Source organism: Microchirus variegatus (assembly GCF_963457635.1).
Source record: "Microchirus variegatus genome assembly, chromosome: 17".
NCBI lineage: Eukaryota > Metazoa > Chordata > Actinopteri > Pleuronectiformes > Soleidae > Microchirus > Microchirus variegatus.
In genome coordinates, this window is record NC_139818.1 from 24820620 (window position 1) to 24837758 (window position 17139).

At 41.9% G+C, this 17139-nt stretch overlaps 1 protein-coding gene across 1 annotated transcript; it reads left to right on the plus strand.

The window, feature by feature from the left end:
- Positions 1–1081: 1081 nt before the first annotated feature.
- Positions 1082–3445, plus strand: msrb1b (methionine sulfoxide reductase B1b; the record flags this gene model as incomplete). Its single annotated transcript, XM_083903415.1, has 3 exons — positions 1082–1199; positions 2068–2210; positions 3314–3445. Exons 1-3 carry the CDS (start codon positions 1145–1147, stop codon positions 3443–3445), a joined length of 330 nt encoding a protein of 109 aa, XP_083759541.1. The 5' UTR covers positions 1082–1144.
- Between the last annotated feature and the right edge of the window lie 13694 nt (positions 3446–17139).

The following is a 17139-nucleotide window of genomic DNA, read 5'->3' on the forward strand; positions in this document are numbered from 1 at the left end:
TATATGCAAATTAGCGTAGTGAACGTAACGAACGCGCTAATGTCATGCCACGCAGAGCTGCATGACGGGCGTGCTCTCTCGGGGCGCTCGGCGGGTAGCCGCTCGCTAGTTAGTTAGCTAGCTGCTTTCATAAATGGTCACTTATTTTCTGACATTAGTGTTCAAAGCTCAACGGTCCTGTGGATGTGCATCAAACCAACATATTCCAACACAATTCGACATTGCAACGTGCTTATTTGCGAAAATATATTACAATGACAATGTTCCTCGGCAGATGTGGCCGCCATCTTTGTTGAAAATACAGGCCGGGTCACTGAATTCGCAAAGCATCATGGGTAATTCCATCTTCCACTTCTTTTTAAGCCCGCACCAGAGCTCACTACATTTTGAGGGTTGATTATAAGGAGAAAATCACATTTCCCCTTGATCCACCCTACATGTGAACGCACAAAATGTAGGGTTAGGGGGAAAATGTAGGGTTAGGGGAGGTATTGGGACAGGATCTTATTTCCCCACCAAATAACCCTACAAAATCTCAAAACTGAAGTATTATAACCAATTTATTCTAATGTTCTGTAACTTCAGATGCATAAAACAGTGCTTGAGCTCAGTCGTTCCCAGAGACTACGTCACGACCCTCAGATAATAAATTAACACGTATGTTTCCAGCTCTGCTGCTGCTGCTCTTGTGTAATCTGATTTAAAGCCTATTCTCATTGTTTGGTTATTTGTTGCTGTCGTGGTTGAACACTATTATGACCGATAGTGAACGTCTGTATATCTCCAGTATATAATCTCTCTATTTCAGATCTATTGTTCTTTTAGTATCATGTTAATTCAACCTATATATAGGCTCTTACATGTGTGTGATACTGCATTCTCTTTGAATCCCAGCACATTATTGTTCCTCTGTATCAATACCGCTGCCACACGGCTGGTGCCTTTTGTTGTCAGACACTGCCCCCTAGTGGTGATCTAGATTACAGCAGTGGGCGGAGTCTTGCTCTGGAGTAAATCCTCAGCCAGGAAATAGAAGTGGAAGAAGAAGAGAACGTCACACACATAAAGAGGAAGAGGAAAAACAGAAGGATCTGATACTGCTGAGAGAAGAACCTGGATTATTTTAGCTTTAATCTGCGACATCATGTCTTTCTGTCAGTTCTTTGGTGGTGAAGTTTATAAGGATCACTTTAAACCAGGTGAGCAGAAGGAGACGTGTGATGTAATCTGACTGTAGTCTGGATTATGCAACTGTGAAAACTGTAGTACTCATATTCATAATATACTATCTGGATATTTCTCAGGTGAAGAGAGATTCTCCACAGAAATAGACAATAACAAATATGTTATATCGGTAAAAAGTATTATATTATTTTTTTATATATTATTCTAAATATAACACCTATTATTATTATTATCATATGTAATAGTAGTAGTTGTAGGAGTGGTGTGTATATGTGTAAGGAAAGTAAAAATTAACTTGATATTGCATTAATTATAGTAATATATAAATACATATATATACACATATATGTATTTATATATATATATTCTCAACACTATATTTACTATTATTTATCCTAGGTGCAATATACTGTCATTTTAGTGCAAGTGCAATATACATATATATAATATATCATGTTCAACCCTTGTTTATACTGTAAATATCAAGCCCATCCTGTATATATTGTATATTGTATATATATTATACTGTCTATAATGTACATTCCGTTTAACTTTTTATAGTTAATATCTTTCTATATTGTACATAATGTGGAAATGCATCTTCATCTTTGCTGTCTTTGCTGCTGTGACAATGTACATTTCTTATTTTATCATATATATATATATATATGTAATTATATGTAAAGATACCTAAATGTGTTTAATATATTAACATATTTCTTGTTCATTTATGCCTTGGCTGACTCTGCGATCAACAGTTAACAGAGAGCTCAGCTCTCAGCCCACTTTTTTGGCATTATTCTAAGCTTTGGAATAGATATTTGTTTTTTTGAGTTTTCACATTTAAAATCAAACAAACAAACAAAACGTCTTCACCCGCAGGTATGTACGTGTGCTCCAGGTGTAACCACCCGCTGTTCTCCAGTCGCTCCAAGTTCGCCCACTCGTCTCCGTGGCCGGCGTTTACCGACACAGTCAGAGAGGACAGCGTCACCAAGATGATGGAGACGCTCACCGCCTACAAGGTAACAAGGACCCTGAGGACTTTGAATCTGTTTTAAATCTGCATTTACAGCAATATAACACTTAAAAATAACTAGCACCGCAAGCGGATCTGAACGGGTTCGCATGTCGGTCTGAGGAGCAATCGCAACGTGTGCAACGAACGCATCAGAGCGGGTTCCTAATTTCGAGGGGATTTTAGCGACGTACGGCAAAGTTAGAGGGCACTTCCTGTTTAAAATGGTCGACTTCCTGTTGGTCAAAGGCATGTCCGTAAACGTGTCCATGGAAGTTCACTTTGCCTCACATGTCAAGTTTTGGAAAGATCGAACAATGTTAGGCTTTACATCCTGTTATGGGTGTTCCACTTCCTGTATGGAGGTCATCTTTTACAGACATGTTCAGGACAGGTCTCCGGTTTCACATTTCAAGTTTCAGGTGGATTCAGCAATCCCTGTTAGAGCAGCATGGAAAACTCTATATGTAATTCTGTCTGCTGGTGTAAATTCGCCAAAAACGCCTCCGTTTTCGCATTCAATCCAAAATGGCGGCCTTCATGTAGGATTCACAGGACACTTGTCATCGACTTTTATTTAAAGCTCAACCTAATGAACCAAGTTTCGTTCATGTACGTTAAACCCGACAGGAGATGACCTACTAGCACTTTTTTAGGTCAGTTTTTAGCCCCTCCCACTTCCAATTTTCGACACTTTTTCCCCGAACGTCTTTAACACGCAATCGTTCACCAGGTCTGATGTGGTTGCAAAAATCTGTGAGTGTTGGGGAAAGGCCTCAAAAATGCGATTTAGTCCGCGGAATAATAATAATAAAGAATTCCTTCAGTTTCAATAGGGTTGTTGCACAGTCGTGCTCGAACCTTAATAATTACATAACTGTCAATTAAAAAACATCATCCATTATTTACCGCTTTATCCTCCACCAGAGGGTCTCAGGGGGCGCTGTGCCTCTCTCAGCTGACATAGGGCGATAGGCGGGCGGGGTTTACCCTGGACAGTTCACCAGTCCATCACAGGGACAATTATAAACATGTATTTATTTAAATTTAATGACCTCAATAGTCAAACAAAAAAATAAAAATGTAAATAAATAAATGATTGTTTTTCAGGTGCTTTGTGGGAAATGTGGAAACGGCCTTGGCCACGAGTTTGTGAACGACGGCCCTGACGACGGCGTCTCACGCTTTTGAATATTCAGTCACTCTCTCAAGTTTGTCCCAACTAAAGGTGAGAAGACGTGACGTGAAGTGAAGCATTCTGGGACTTAAAGGCGCCATATGTAAGAATGTGGCCAAAAATGGTTACTGCATTCAAATTCAAAATACCGAGGTCTTTTTGGTTTCGTTTTCTGACATAACTGGCAACCCGTGGTTGCTCAGCAACTGAGACGGCGGTAGGTGGCGCCACATGCCAAAACATGATTTCAAAACATAAACATGATTTGCAGTCTGCAAAATATTTATTTTAATGCAAATATTTAGTCTGTACTGTTGTTGTTGGTGAGTTCAGTTTGTTATATGAACATTATTCCTGAGTCTCTGTGACATATTAGGAGGATTTTATCATTTATTACATAATGCACCTTTAACTGATGACTTCACTGCACATCAACTATTTCTTATGTCATTTGAAGTTATTCTGTGATTGCACATCAAGATTTTCTTTACACATTTACCACAAATGTACATTTACACCTCTTATGCATTTGAACACAATTGTCCCCACCTGCCTCTATCTCACCATGTGCTATTTTTAAATGTTTATAATTAAATTGGCCTGAACTGAATAGATGTAAATACATGTGTTTCATGTCTCTTTCCATCACAGGTTAAAGACAAACCGTAAAGAGAGAGATGAATACTTGATACCTGCTGTATCTGCTGCTGCTGCTGCTGCTGCTGCTGCTGCTGCTGCTGCTGCTGCTGCTGCTGCTGCTCGGTCCAGAGGTCGTCTCAGCGTGTGAAGTGAACATGGAGAAAAGACCCAGAGTGGGACGTCCTGTCTACTGAAGAATCTTTGACCGACCTCTGACACTGAGACCAGACAGAAAAACACCACTGCATTTACGCCACTACCTCATGTTTATTATTATTATTATTATTATTATTATTATTAATCACACTGTGTTCATCAGTATGATATGAACATCATGTTGCCTGTAACATTTACATAATGTTTATTTCAGAAAGGTAAATAAAGCTTAATCTATGCACTGATAAAATCCACATTAGCCTGATATGTTTCAGTTTAGTCGATCACTAATGTTGTGTAATATACTGTGTAATGTAACACATTTACTTAAATGGCAAAATGCAAAATATGACTCACATTTTCCCTCAAAATGTGTTTGATTGAATTGATCGTAAACGTATTGATCGAGGTACAAACAATAAATTATAGTTTGATACGTTTGTGCTTGTGTTCATTTATTTATTTATTTTCAGTTTAATCTTTAAAACTTTTTATTCTACTTTATGCTAGCTTTTGTTAGGTGAATATTGTAATACTTAATTGTTTTTTTTATCACACAACCTTCAAAACACAAATATACATGTTCTTGTAAATTTACTATTTCAAAATAAGAGTGTTCCAAATCATAAAAAAAAAATTCTCAAACTGCAACTAAATGCACGGGCAACAATAATAGTTTTTTTAAAGAAAAGGTTTTATGTAACAGTGTGTTTTTTTTATTCTGCCTGTGTGTAGTAAATAATGAAATATTACGAGTAAAAATAATTTGGATATAAAAATAAAATATAAACATATAATCGTGTACATAAAAAAAATCACGATATGTAGAATTTATACTGTATATTCTACTAATTTTGTTTCACTAATGTGTGTTGCATGAAAGTATTTTTAGACTTTTAGATGTAATACCTAAATTGACCACTAGATGATGCTGTGACTCCTACAATAGCTAACACCACACGCAGAACGTCTACTGTAAACACACTGATGGTTTATAACTTATAACTTTGCTCGATGTGAAAACAAACTACATGTAAAACATGTTTTCTTCTCTCATCAGTGATGACATTTATTTATTTATTTATTTATAAGAGTTAGAGTCGAGGAGTTAACAGGATCTTAGTGTCTGTGGAGCCTGAGGCTTAAAGGAGAATCCTGACTGAGGGCTATTATTATGAAGGAAGTACACACACACACACACACACACACACACACACACACACACATAGTCTGATTTTCTTTAACAACTACTAACCCTAACCCCTAAACATCCTAACCATGTTACATGTCCTCTAACAGGGGACTTGGGGGTTATTTGTCCCCATTAAGAGGACAGTCCCCATTGTGTGAGTGTGTTACCAATTTTCGGTACCCATTCAATGTGCCTGTTTTTTTAAGAGGGAAGAAGCAGCTCTTTTAGTGATTGATATATCTGTCGCGTTTCTACCGATATCTCTTGCATTTCTTATCCAAACAAACTGGAGACGTACTATAATCCTAACTAACATGTCTTCAAACAGGGGACTTGGCGGTTATTTGTCCCCATAAAGAGGACAGTCCCCGTTGTGTGAGTGTGTTCCTTGCTCCAGCACACCTGAGTCACATGAGTCGTTATCAGGCTTCTGCAGAGCTGATGACTGTGAGAATCAGGTGTGATGGAGCAGGAGAAACATCTGAAACAGAGCAGTGAGTCACAAGGACCAGGATTAAGAAAAACTGACCTAATCTGATCACAATTTAAATCTTAAACTGAACAAGGTCACAGTTTATGTCAGAAAAGTTCCTATAGAGGTTAAACATGTACTCGTGTTCTTGCATTTCGATCAATTTAAGACATTGCATTGATTTCCATTCACTTGAACCAGACTATACTATACTACAGCCCTGAACTGAACCAGTTCCCCAGGAATGAGGTTCTGCCTCGTTGGAACCTGGTTTTGGTCTCCATGAGGACAACTGGTCCTGACAAGTGTTGAGAAAATGTCCTAAAACACACACACACACACACATACACACACACACACATAGTGACATAGTCTTGATTTGACAAAACCTCCGCTGTTTTAATTAAGACTCATTCCGCGTCGTGTTATCACATGCATCACTGTGTCGCTTCCTTTATGCACAGAATTCCTACACACACACACACACACACACACACACACACACACACACACGCACACACAGATAAACATGACCCTGGGGCCATAACACACAACCATAAGAAGATATTACCAACTCACTTCTTCAAAAAATGAGGTTCTGCCTCATTTGAACTAGGTTTCTGTCTCCATGAGGACCACTGGACCAGAAGAGGTAACAAATACAAGCACACACACACACACACACACACAGAAAACTAAAACTTCATTTTTTTTATTGGTCTCCACCACAAACAAGTCAAGTTTGAAGCCTATTTTCTCTCCAAACATCACTTCTCACAGCGTACAATCACTGAAGGTCATCACTGGCAGACGTCGCTGACCTCACAGCATCAGCACTTTATATCCTGCTGCAGAGTAAATCCACAATCATCAAACTTCACTGCTGCTGCAGTGCCAAAGGTGTCCACACGGGGGTTCAGGCCTCAGTGCGGCGGAGAAGCACGACCTTGCGTCGAGGCTGTTCTGTTCCGGCCGAGTAAGTTTCCTCTTTCCTTGGCGAGCGCGCTGACGAAAACGCTCAGAAGTTGATTCTTTTTTCCAACATGGCGCAGTCCATTTAGTGGTTGTTCTTAACCCAGACTTTCTTACTGTACTGTGAGTGAGTGCATTTTTTAAAACAGAGGTGGTCCTTGCTGAAGATCAAACCCACAACCTTGGCAGAGGCCTGTGTTGTGTAATGCTCTGCCAACCGCGACGAACAGGAGACGCTGCGAAGCAAAACCAGGCCCAAGAGAGTGTGTTTGCTGCGTTATTACATAACTCACCAGGTCAGTTATGACAGAGAAAGAACGTCCATCATCTGTTTGTGATGCTGCTGTCATTCACTTTTCACTAGTGGACTTGTACCCAATCAATGTGCCTGGTTTTGGAGAGGGCAGAAGCGGCTTTTTAGTGATATATCTGTTGCTTTTCTACACATATCTGAAGCATTTCTTATCCAAAGACGGTCAAAATTGGTACCGCACACACTGGTGTCCTTAGTAAGTCACCTGCCAAGTTTGAAATATATTAAGCAAACCATTCAAGAGATACAGATCAATTGGAATATCTGTTGGTGCTGTTCCGCGAAATGGCTATTTTAGCGATACAGCTGTCGCGTTTCTCCCGATATCTGTTGCATTTCTTATCCAAAGAAGGTCAAAGTTGGTACTGCACACACTGGCAGCCTTAGTGAGTCACCTGCCAAGTTTGAAATATGTTCAGCAAACCATTGAAGAGATACTAGTGAATGAATGAAAGATGAATGGAATATCCATTGGTCCTCCAGAGTGGCTCTTTTTGCGGTATATCTGTTGCGTTTCTACCGATATCTCTTGCATTTCTTATCCAAAGAAGTTCAAAGCTGGTACTGCACACACTGGTGTCCTTAGTAAGTCACCTGCCAATTTTACAATCTATTAAATAAGCTATTCAAGAGATACAGATGAATGGAATATCTGTTGGTGCTGTTCCGCAAAATGGCTATTTTAGCGATACATCTTTTCAATTTATACTCATATCTCTTGCATTTCTAATCCCAACAAGGTCAAAGTTGGTACCCCACACACTGGTCTCCTTAGTAAGTCACCTGCCAAGTTTGAAGTCTGTCAAGTAAACTATTGGACAGTTATGTGAAGAATCGTTAGACAGTTTATTAGTAATAACATAAGTACACTTCCCAGATTTACAAATGTCCTAAAACATTAGCGTAACCAGTTGTAGGTTAAAAGAAATCAGGGTTTTTGTTACGAATCAGTTCTGCATGTTTACATTTACATTTCTGTGCTGCACACAGGAAGTGATTCATTTCAAGTCAAGACACACAGAAGCTTCCTCTTGTTTGGTTTAGTTCATGGTTGTAGGTTTTTGTGTTGATGTGAGTGAAAGGGTAGATATTTACTCTATATTGACATGTATATGTAGCATTTGCCTTAAAACATATTATGTTTTAAGGCAAATGCTACTTTTCTATCTTTACCTTTCATTTTAGTCTTTCATATGTACTACATATATAGATAAATCACTTCTGTTCACCCTTTGCATAACATCATAACATTGTAATTGTCGTCTAATGAGGATCAAATTCAAACCCCCGTTGTTTTACAGTATCTCTTCCACCCTCGTGTCGATTGTTGATGTACAAACAGAGATTGTGAGCCGTTGACAGTTCCTCTCTGCAGGAAGCTTAACGCAACAGGAATGTTTGTGTCTGATCCACAAAAACATCCACTACCAAACTGGTTTGATCGCTTTAAACGACGACGACGAGACAGACAGCAGACGCTTATCTTCTCATCTCTGACGACGTCCGCTTGTGATTCTCATTCTCACGGCTGCAAATCTGGAGTTCACACTGAGGAAATCAAAAAGGTCGCTGTGAAATAATGCGTTTTCAGGGCAGAGAGAACTGTAGATTTAATGGTTCATATCCTTGTTACACTGGTATTAACCTGATTGACCTGAGACGCTTGAGAGCAAGAGGTTAATGTTTGAGTCGGTGGAGGAAAATCTCCATACGGGCATCACATCCAGCTCTTCTGTTGGGACACCCAGGCGTTCCCAGACCAGCTGAGAGATATCATCTCTCCGGAATGTCCTCGGTCTGCCCGGGGGTCTCTTTCCGGTTGGACATGCCCTAAAACACTTCCCCAGGGACACGTCCAGGAGGCATCATGACTAGATGCCCCAAACATCTCAACTGGCTCGATGCTGAGCTCCTCATCAGTTCAGTACAGTACGGTATCTTTCTTTGTGTTTACATTAGGAATAGCCCCGACCATTCCAAACATTGGTAGCCTTCCCTTGGGGACCAGAGTAAAATGGTATGGTCAGGCCACTGGACACAGCCCACACCCTGCCTACCAAAAAAAAGGTACCTTTTTCAGTCAAAACACCCCCCGATCCAGGTCTTTACCATTTCCAAACTGAACTGTACCATGATGGAAACACAGCATCAGACAGAACACTCATTTCGGCCGCTTGCATTTACGATCTTGTTCTTTCTGTCACAACCTACAGTTCGTGATCATAGTTCAGGGTTGGAACGTTGATTGAACGGTAAATTGAGAGTTTGTTTTTTGGAGTTTCCGCATCACTGCAGATCCTCCCACTTGAGGAAGTTACTCTTCGCCGACCTAAGGTGCACAATTCACCTTTTTCTATCTCAGTACCTTTGCCTCGGATCCTAATCCCAACGTTGTCTTACATCCGGTCATTTTTGGAGATGTGACGGCGGTTTTTACTTCTTTCAAAAACTCAGTGTGGATGATATCATGAGGTCTTGACGCTTGACTTTTCTTTAAGATAGTTGTGACATTGGTCAGAATTCACTGACCACTGGGCGGAGGGTTCGATTCAAACAGTTTAGGGGGAAATTGCACATAAACTAAACCATTTCAGTCCATTTCCATGAAAGAAAAATGTTTCTGTTCACAAAACAAACAATTTTCCAGACTCAGTAAATATTGTCTTAGAGCAGGTTAGTGGTTAAAAAGCATTTTCCCCAAATGTGGATAAACAACAGAGTATAAAGTTTTCACATTCATTATTTGTGATTTCACGAGGTTTCAGCTCACACGAGCTCCAGATCTGATAAGACCATTACGCCGAAATTGCTCCATCAGTCAACACTGGGCCCCCGGAGCCAAAACACAGGTGGATGATGACATCACGGTTATTAAGGCATATTAGAGCGTCACCACGGTGCCAACACCAACACAAACACTAGACACGCATGTACTCACAGATAATCGTTTTGTTTTGCGACAGTGAGACGTTGTGTTGGGAGATTTTAAAACGTAGCTGTTGAAACGTTGAAAGAGAAAAGCTTCCTCTCATACGGGGCAACTGTTCAACACTGCAGGCGTTATCTCACCTGCATCATCTGTGATTTCCTGTCTGACAGGAAGACGCTCACACCTTTACTTTGCTCCAGGAGAATTATACTGGATCTAAACCTGAAGTGTTTTTGAAATGTGGTTCGTATGATTGTATTTTTGCCACTTTTTCAACTGAAAATTAAAGTTTTTGTTGTTTTGCAAACCACTCACTCCCCACACCAAATCCCATAGAGAATCTCAATGATTTAACATCACAGCACACAGGCGTTATTGAGCCAACGCTGCCTCCATCAGTTTACAGAATTGACGTAAATTTACCAAAACAGCCATTAGATGGCGTATGTTTGTGTATGTTGATGATGTGTTATTATTCATGAACAGAAATGATGCAACATTCCTTGTTTGTTGTGTCCACAAACAAGCTCTGTCAGGCAATACTATCAGACCTCTCTCTACAGCAGGAGAGCTGGGCGTTATCCCATCAAACTGCTGAACGACCAGGGTTTTTTGAGGAGAAGAATTCACCTCTGAAATCTTTTTTAGACGTTTTTTGGGGGGTTTTCATTCGTACTCAAACCTGTTTGCAATTACTTTACTCGCACAATGTTCCCGTGTGCTGCTCGGGAATGTCCCTTGGCAACACCTGATCTAAACACTTCTATCCTGAGAAACAAAAAAAGAGTGAAGAGCTTTGAAGGCACAAGCGGCTGAAAGGTTTTTTCTCAGCAAGGCGGGTTAGAAGCTCAGGCATCTAGAAAGACACTCGTAGTAGAACTGCTGGTCCTGGCAACTGGTCCAACTGGAAGGAAAGCTAAGGCCAGACCAAGGACCAGGTGGAGAGATTATATCTCCCCGCTGGCCTGGAATCACCCGGGGATCCCCCAGTCAGAGCTGGACCATGTGGCCTAGGAAAGGGAAGTCTGGGGCCTCTCTGCTGGAGCTGATCTGGGATAGGCAGCCGATGATGGATGGTGTGGCGCTGGTGGAGCTTAATCAGCTTTGTATGAACTCATTTGATGGTTGGTTTGACTGTGACAGACATTTGCTTATGTTTAAAGCCGACACACAACGACAGCTTTAACTGGCTCCGATCTCACCTGGCAGCAGCCACTCACCACCTCATACGAGCAGGCGTCCGACGAAAAGGAAAAACTTGGACAATCCCTTAATGAACGGGGAAGTGTGGCGGTTGAAAATGAAAGATCTCTCTCCAGTTTGTGTACAGTAGACTTTGGCATTGGCAGCTGTGAGTTTGGAAAAGCACAGGCCTCTTAGCACGAGCTCATCAAAACCTGGTTCTGAGTCTGGAGTGGAAAGAAAGTGTGTTCTCTGTAGCCTCCGCTGTGCCCCCAGTGTGTGTGTGTGTGTGTGTGAAGACTGTGTGGTCAGAAGTGAAATCACAAAGTGGCTGCATCAGCAGCAGCAGCAGCAGCAGCAGCAGCAGTAGCAGCAGCCCCGCAGGCACCTGAGCAGTCACTCACTGGGACGTGAGTCATTCAGCATCTGGACTCAATTACGCTCCCGTCCGTCCGTCCGTCCGTAAACACAAATCTCCACCATCCGTCTTGACGCCCCTGACGTGATGTGGAGCCTGTCAGCCTCGGCTGCTCCTCGCTGTCCCCGGTGTCAGCGGCTTCTCTCGGCTTCCCTGAGGAACGCTGCACATGCATCACCGTGCATCATACGTCCAGAGCATCAAGAGCATCGAGCTGCTGCTCAATAAGTCAGACAGCGACGTATCGACACCTCTCAGCTCCAGATGGGCTTTGAGGTTTGAAAGCAACAAAAGGGACTCGACTGAGTTACTGCGCGTCTCACAATAGCCTGGACTTCTTAAGTGTGTACAGTATATAAAGGTGAAGCCTGTGTGTTTCACGACACTGCTGCTGATGCTGCTGCTGATGCTGCTGCTGCTGATGCTGCTGATGCTGCTGCTGCTGATGCTGATGCTGCTGGAGAAGAATTGATTTCAGATGTACTGCACTTTTATTTTGGGTACACGGAGTTTTCAGGAAACCAAAGCTGTGAGCAGTTGGGAAGGAAGCTCTAAGGCCGTGGTACGAAAAGCAATTTCCCGCCCGATCAGTAGGGGTCGCTGCGCAAGGTTGTTGTGCTTCTGGCTACAGTGAGCAATGGCGTCCGAGAGAGAAAGACTGTTGTTGTTGAAACAGTGGCCGTTTCTCACTTTTCTGTGTCACGGAACGCAGCTTTAAGATAATTTGAGGCGAGAAATTGGCCATTTAGAGTCTAAACATGTGCTGTGTGTGTTAAGATATGACGTATTTATAGTTTGGCAGTGACGTTGTCGGCGGTGATCAGCTCCGCCGCTGTGGACGCTCGGCACAGAGCAGCGTTATCTCGGCCTGTCCTGAGGACCAATCGCAGCTCTTGCCGTCTCCGATGTCCCTTGACGGAGTGACGGTCGTAGATGACGCAGAGGCTCTGCGTAAACCTACGTAGAGCACTTTACGCAGGAGTATAAATTGGGCTTAAGCAGTGGGAAGGTGGTACGAAAGTGTTGATGTCTAAAAGGCGTAATTATACTTTTACCAGTTGACCGTGATATAGTGGAAAAAAGGGCAGGGTTAAAATCCTGTCACCATTAAACAGGTTTTCTGATGTTTCATGTGAAGGATATTAAACTTTTAACACCTTCTATGACACATTTATTCACATCTTTTTAACTCCAAGACAACCTTCATGAAAGAGAAAAATAAAACTCTAAGGATGTCATTATCAGTTATGGTTGAATAACTGCCCAAAATTAGCAGCATTGGTAGTTTGTTTCCGTTTGATCAACGAAGCGTAGAACATGGATTTCTGGATGTTTTGCCTCCAATTGTCACTTCAGGTTCGCTGCGTTTCTTCTGTAACATCAAATGTGAAATCCGACAACACGTCGCCTCTTTATTTTCTTTACGCTGTCATTTTTTGCCGTTTTCTGTGCCGTGTTGACATCCGTGGTCGATCAGAATAAGAGATTACTGTGTTTGCTTCTCTTGCCAGTTTGTTCTGCGCAAACATTTTTGTCTAGTTTTTTATTCCTTATAGGAAAGTTTAATCTTATTTAATGAATGGCTCATTTCATTGATGGAAAAAGGGCTTGTCAACGAAATTAACCCCAGGTTTCTTGTGCCCAGGATGACATCTTTGATCTGTGAGTGTTTCTGTAAAGCTACATGAGTACTGGAGGTTTTAAAATGTCAGTTTTCCAAAGTGTCAAAACAGAATAAGTTAAGATCAGAGAGAGAAAGAAAGAACGATCTCTGAAACCCTGCACAAACAAATCAAAGCTGCTTTTCATCTCGTAATTTGGGGCGAGCTGCACATTTACCAGGCATCCAGCTGCAAACAGGAGCAGATATGAGTCGATGCAAAGTTTACACAAAGTGTTTTGTAGCATGTCTGACAGCGACCGGGTAAAAAATAAAAAGCAGCTTCGGCCCAATCGCGAACCCCCCAGATCTGATTCTACCTTCAGCCGAGCCTCAGCTCTCGCTGCCTCGCGGACCGTTTGTAAACATCGCGTCTGAGCGCCGTCTCACCGCGTTATCTTCAGTTTCTGGGAGCAGATAACCTGCTAAACTCTGCAGCCGCAGCTTCAAAGCTCTGCTCGCTCTGAAAGTATTTAATCAGGAGCTTTTCTCTGGGCCTCTGCCGTAGACCTGGAATGATGATACGCTTCGAGAGCAGACGTGAGCGTGGCAGCGATGTTTGGGGAGGTCGTGTTTGTTTAGGCTGGGTGTCTGTTTCACCGGATCAGGCTCTGGATCGCACAAGTGTAATCGTGTGGTGAGACTGACGATTGAGACGCGTTTTCTAGGTTTTAAAGGGATAGTTTGTGTGGTTATATATAGGTATTGACACATTATCAACACTGATTTTGCCAAGTCTGCCACCGAAGCCAGCTGGAGACAGGACAGCATGGCTGCGAGCAAGGAAACACAAGGGAAAACATTATTTTAGACACTTATCAAAAGGCTCACTACATAAAATCCACATCTGCTTCGATCTACGATCACTTTAGAATATGTTTGTGGCTTTATCTCTCTGGTAAACACCAAAGTCCACCAAGGTGGTCGAACCCTTAAGGCACACAAGACCCTGAGAGCAAAGAACATGCTGCAACATCCACTATTCAGTTTTGATTCCTCCAGTCTCCACAGTGAGAAGCTCATTCATAGGTGGGAGTTGAAGTCTTCTCAGACAAGGACCTCCCCAAGACATTCCCAGTCTACCTGCACTACCCATTTGGGCTTACCAGGTATGTCAAGCCACCTAAGCCCATCAGTGAGTGCCTGGTTGCTGGGTCTACTAGAATTAGTGACGTGGGAAACCATCCTTCCCTATCCTGTGGATCTAACACCCAAAGGAGAACCCACTGGGATTGGATAGCCTTGGGCCTCAACAGCCAGGGGCGAAGGACCTAGAGCAATTGGTCGGATCCGACGGGACTTGCCTCCAAACACAGCCTCAGCTCTGGATCCGTACTCCTGGAAGGGGGTTGGACTCTCTGGAGTTCCAAAAGCATGAGGTGCCTGTCAGGTGTTGAGGTACTCGCAAGTCTTTGGCCAAGTGCCATTGTGTTGGAGTTAAACCCTCGGTGGATGAGAGGGTGATCCTGGTGTGGATGTCTGGAGCCATGCCCAGGTGGAGTGCGAGGTCTACCACAGGGACCGGCCAGGCACAACCCAAATGCGAGCCATTAGAAACCATCTTCCCCCATCCCATGGACATACCACCCACAGGAGAACCCACTGGGATTGGGATATCCTTGGGCCTCAACAGCCAGGGCCGAAGGACATAGAGCAATTGGCTGGATCCAATGGGACTTGCCTTCATGCACAGCCTCAGCTCTGGATCCAAAATCATGGAAGGGGGTTGGAGTTCCAAAAGCATGAGGTGCCTGGCAGGTGTCGAGATACTCGCAAGTCCTTGGCCGAGTGCCATCGTGTTGGAGTTAAACCCTTGGTGGATGATAGGGTGATCCACCTGGAGGAAGCCTCCAATGTCTGGAGCTAGGCCCAGATGGAGAGCGAGGTCTACCACAGGGACCGGCCAGGCACAACCCAAATGCGAGACACGAGAAACCATCCTCCCCCATCCCATGGACATACCATCCGCGGGAGAAGACGCTGGGGCGGATCACAGTGTCGCCTCAGAGCATTTGGTGTTCTTGGAGACCCTGAATGGAGTCCTGCATAGGGCTCCAGTAGGAGACTCCGTAAACCTGTTGGAGGTCTTCAATGTGCACATGGGCAATGATGGAGATACCTGCAGGAATGACCTCCTCCATCTGAACCTGAAGGACAATGCAGTTAAACATAGTAAGCCTGAGGTTTATAGCGATGGCTAATTTGCAGCTCCAGTCCCTCGTTGGGTTTTTATGTGAAAAATACAACATTTTTAAAAGAGAAAACAGTCCCTCAGTGTCCCTCAACCAAGAATAACTCAACTATCTCTTTAAGTCGTCCACTCCACTGATTTTGCAGCTTAAATAATCAAACAGACGTCTGGACTGTCCCTCGACCGAGTTAGGATCCGTCACAGATGCCATGTCGGAGACCGATCTTCGCATTAGTCATTTTTATTTTGTCGTTAGGCTCCGCAGCTACCTATATTTACTCTTGACATATATATCATCCTCCTTGGCGGAATTCCACGGCAGAGAAGCGAAGTGACCAGAATGATTACAGGGCCGGTGTTTAGTGCATGAACGACATCATGACTGAAGATCATTGGAGTTGGAAACGCTCTTTACATGGAGCGATAAATGGTGCTGTAGCTGTAGCACGGAGGCCAAGATCCTTGGATAAATGTTTGGATTAGATGAGGAGGAAAAATGGACGATCATCGAAGGGAAAGAAACACAAACTGTGTGTGTCCGCGGTTCTCAGTTGTCAGGATATATTTATAAGAAGCCATATTTTTGTGTTTTTATAAAGCACTAAAGAGGATAATCACTCAGAAACTCTTCATAGATTATACTCTCAAATAATTATCAATGTCAAATTATTCTAAAGAAAATACAGAATACAATTATAACCTTCAATTTGATCAATATATACCAGATTGTTTAAAACATTTATTAGTGATAAATATATATTTAGTTGAAAAAAAAACCTCTTAATTGCAAATGGTATATTTCTCAATCATTATTCACAATAATTATGTTGTTGTTGACTCTTTATATATATCATATAATTATATGTAATCTACTACTGCTAATAATCATTTTAACAAATTGGTACAATTTTTGCTGACTTATCATTTGTTAATGGAAATGTAATGAAATATAAATGAAATAAAAATTCCACTACTGCTCATAAGAATGTTAATGAAGATAATAACTATCGCCTATAATATTATTCCCTTAGACCATATACTTTTTTTTAATTAAAAAGTTATTAGTATTTTTATAAATTTAAATCTTTTATTTCTATCTTCACTACAAGAAAAACAAAATACCAATAATTCAACTGCTAATAAATATAATGATAATAGCATTTTTATAAGGATTTCTACAACATTCACCTATAACGTTATTCAATAAGAAATGTTTTTGTAATTCTGATATCAACAAACTTTTATCTACTAAGGTAAATAAGTGTTTTTGACGTATAGAAAAAAGCAAATATCCGTCCACAGATTTTTTTCACTGCTCACTCTGATGAATATAAAACAGTTGATAGATTAAATTTACATTTATATTCTCAAACGATTCCAGAGGTGACGCCTGGAAAATGATGTGATTATCTTGGCTCTGGAGATTGGAGAACGTCTGGTGTGTGTGTGTGTGTGTGTGTGTGTGTGTGTGTGTGTGTGTGTGTGTGTGTGTGTGATGGTGGTCTTATTACCATGTGTTACATGTGTGTGATAAACCTATCACAGACCAATGATTGCTCACTTCTGTGGATTCATCTCAGTGCAGATGCCTCGATGTTTCTGCAGATATTTGAAGAGTCTGACGTCGACTGTGTT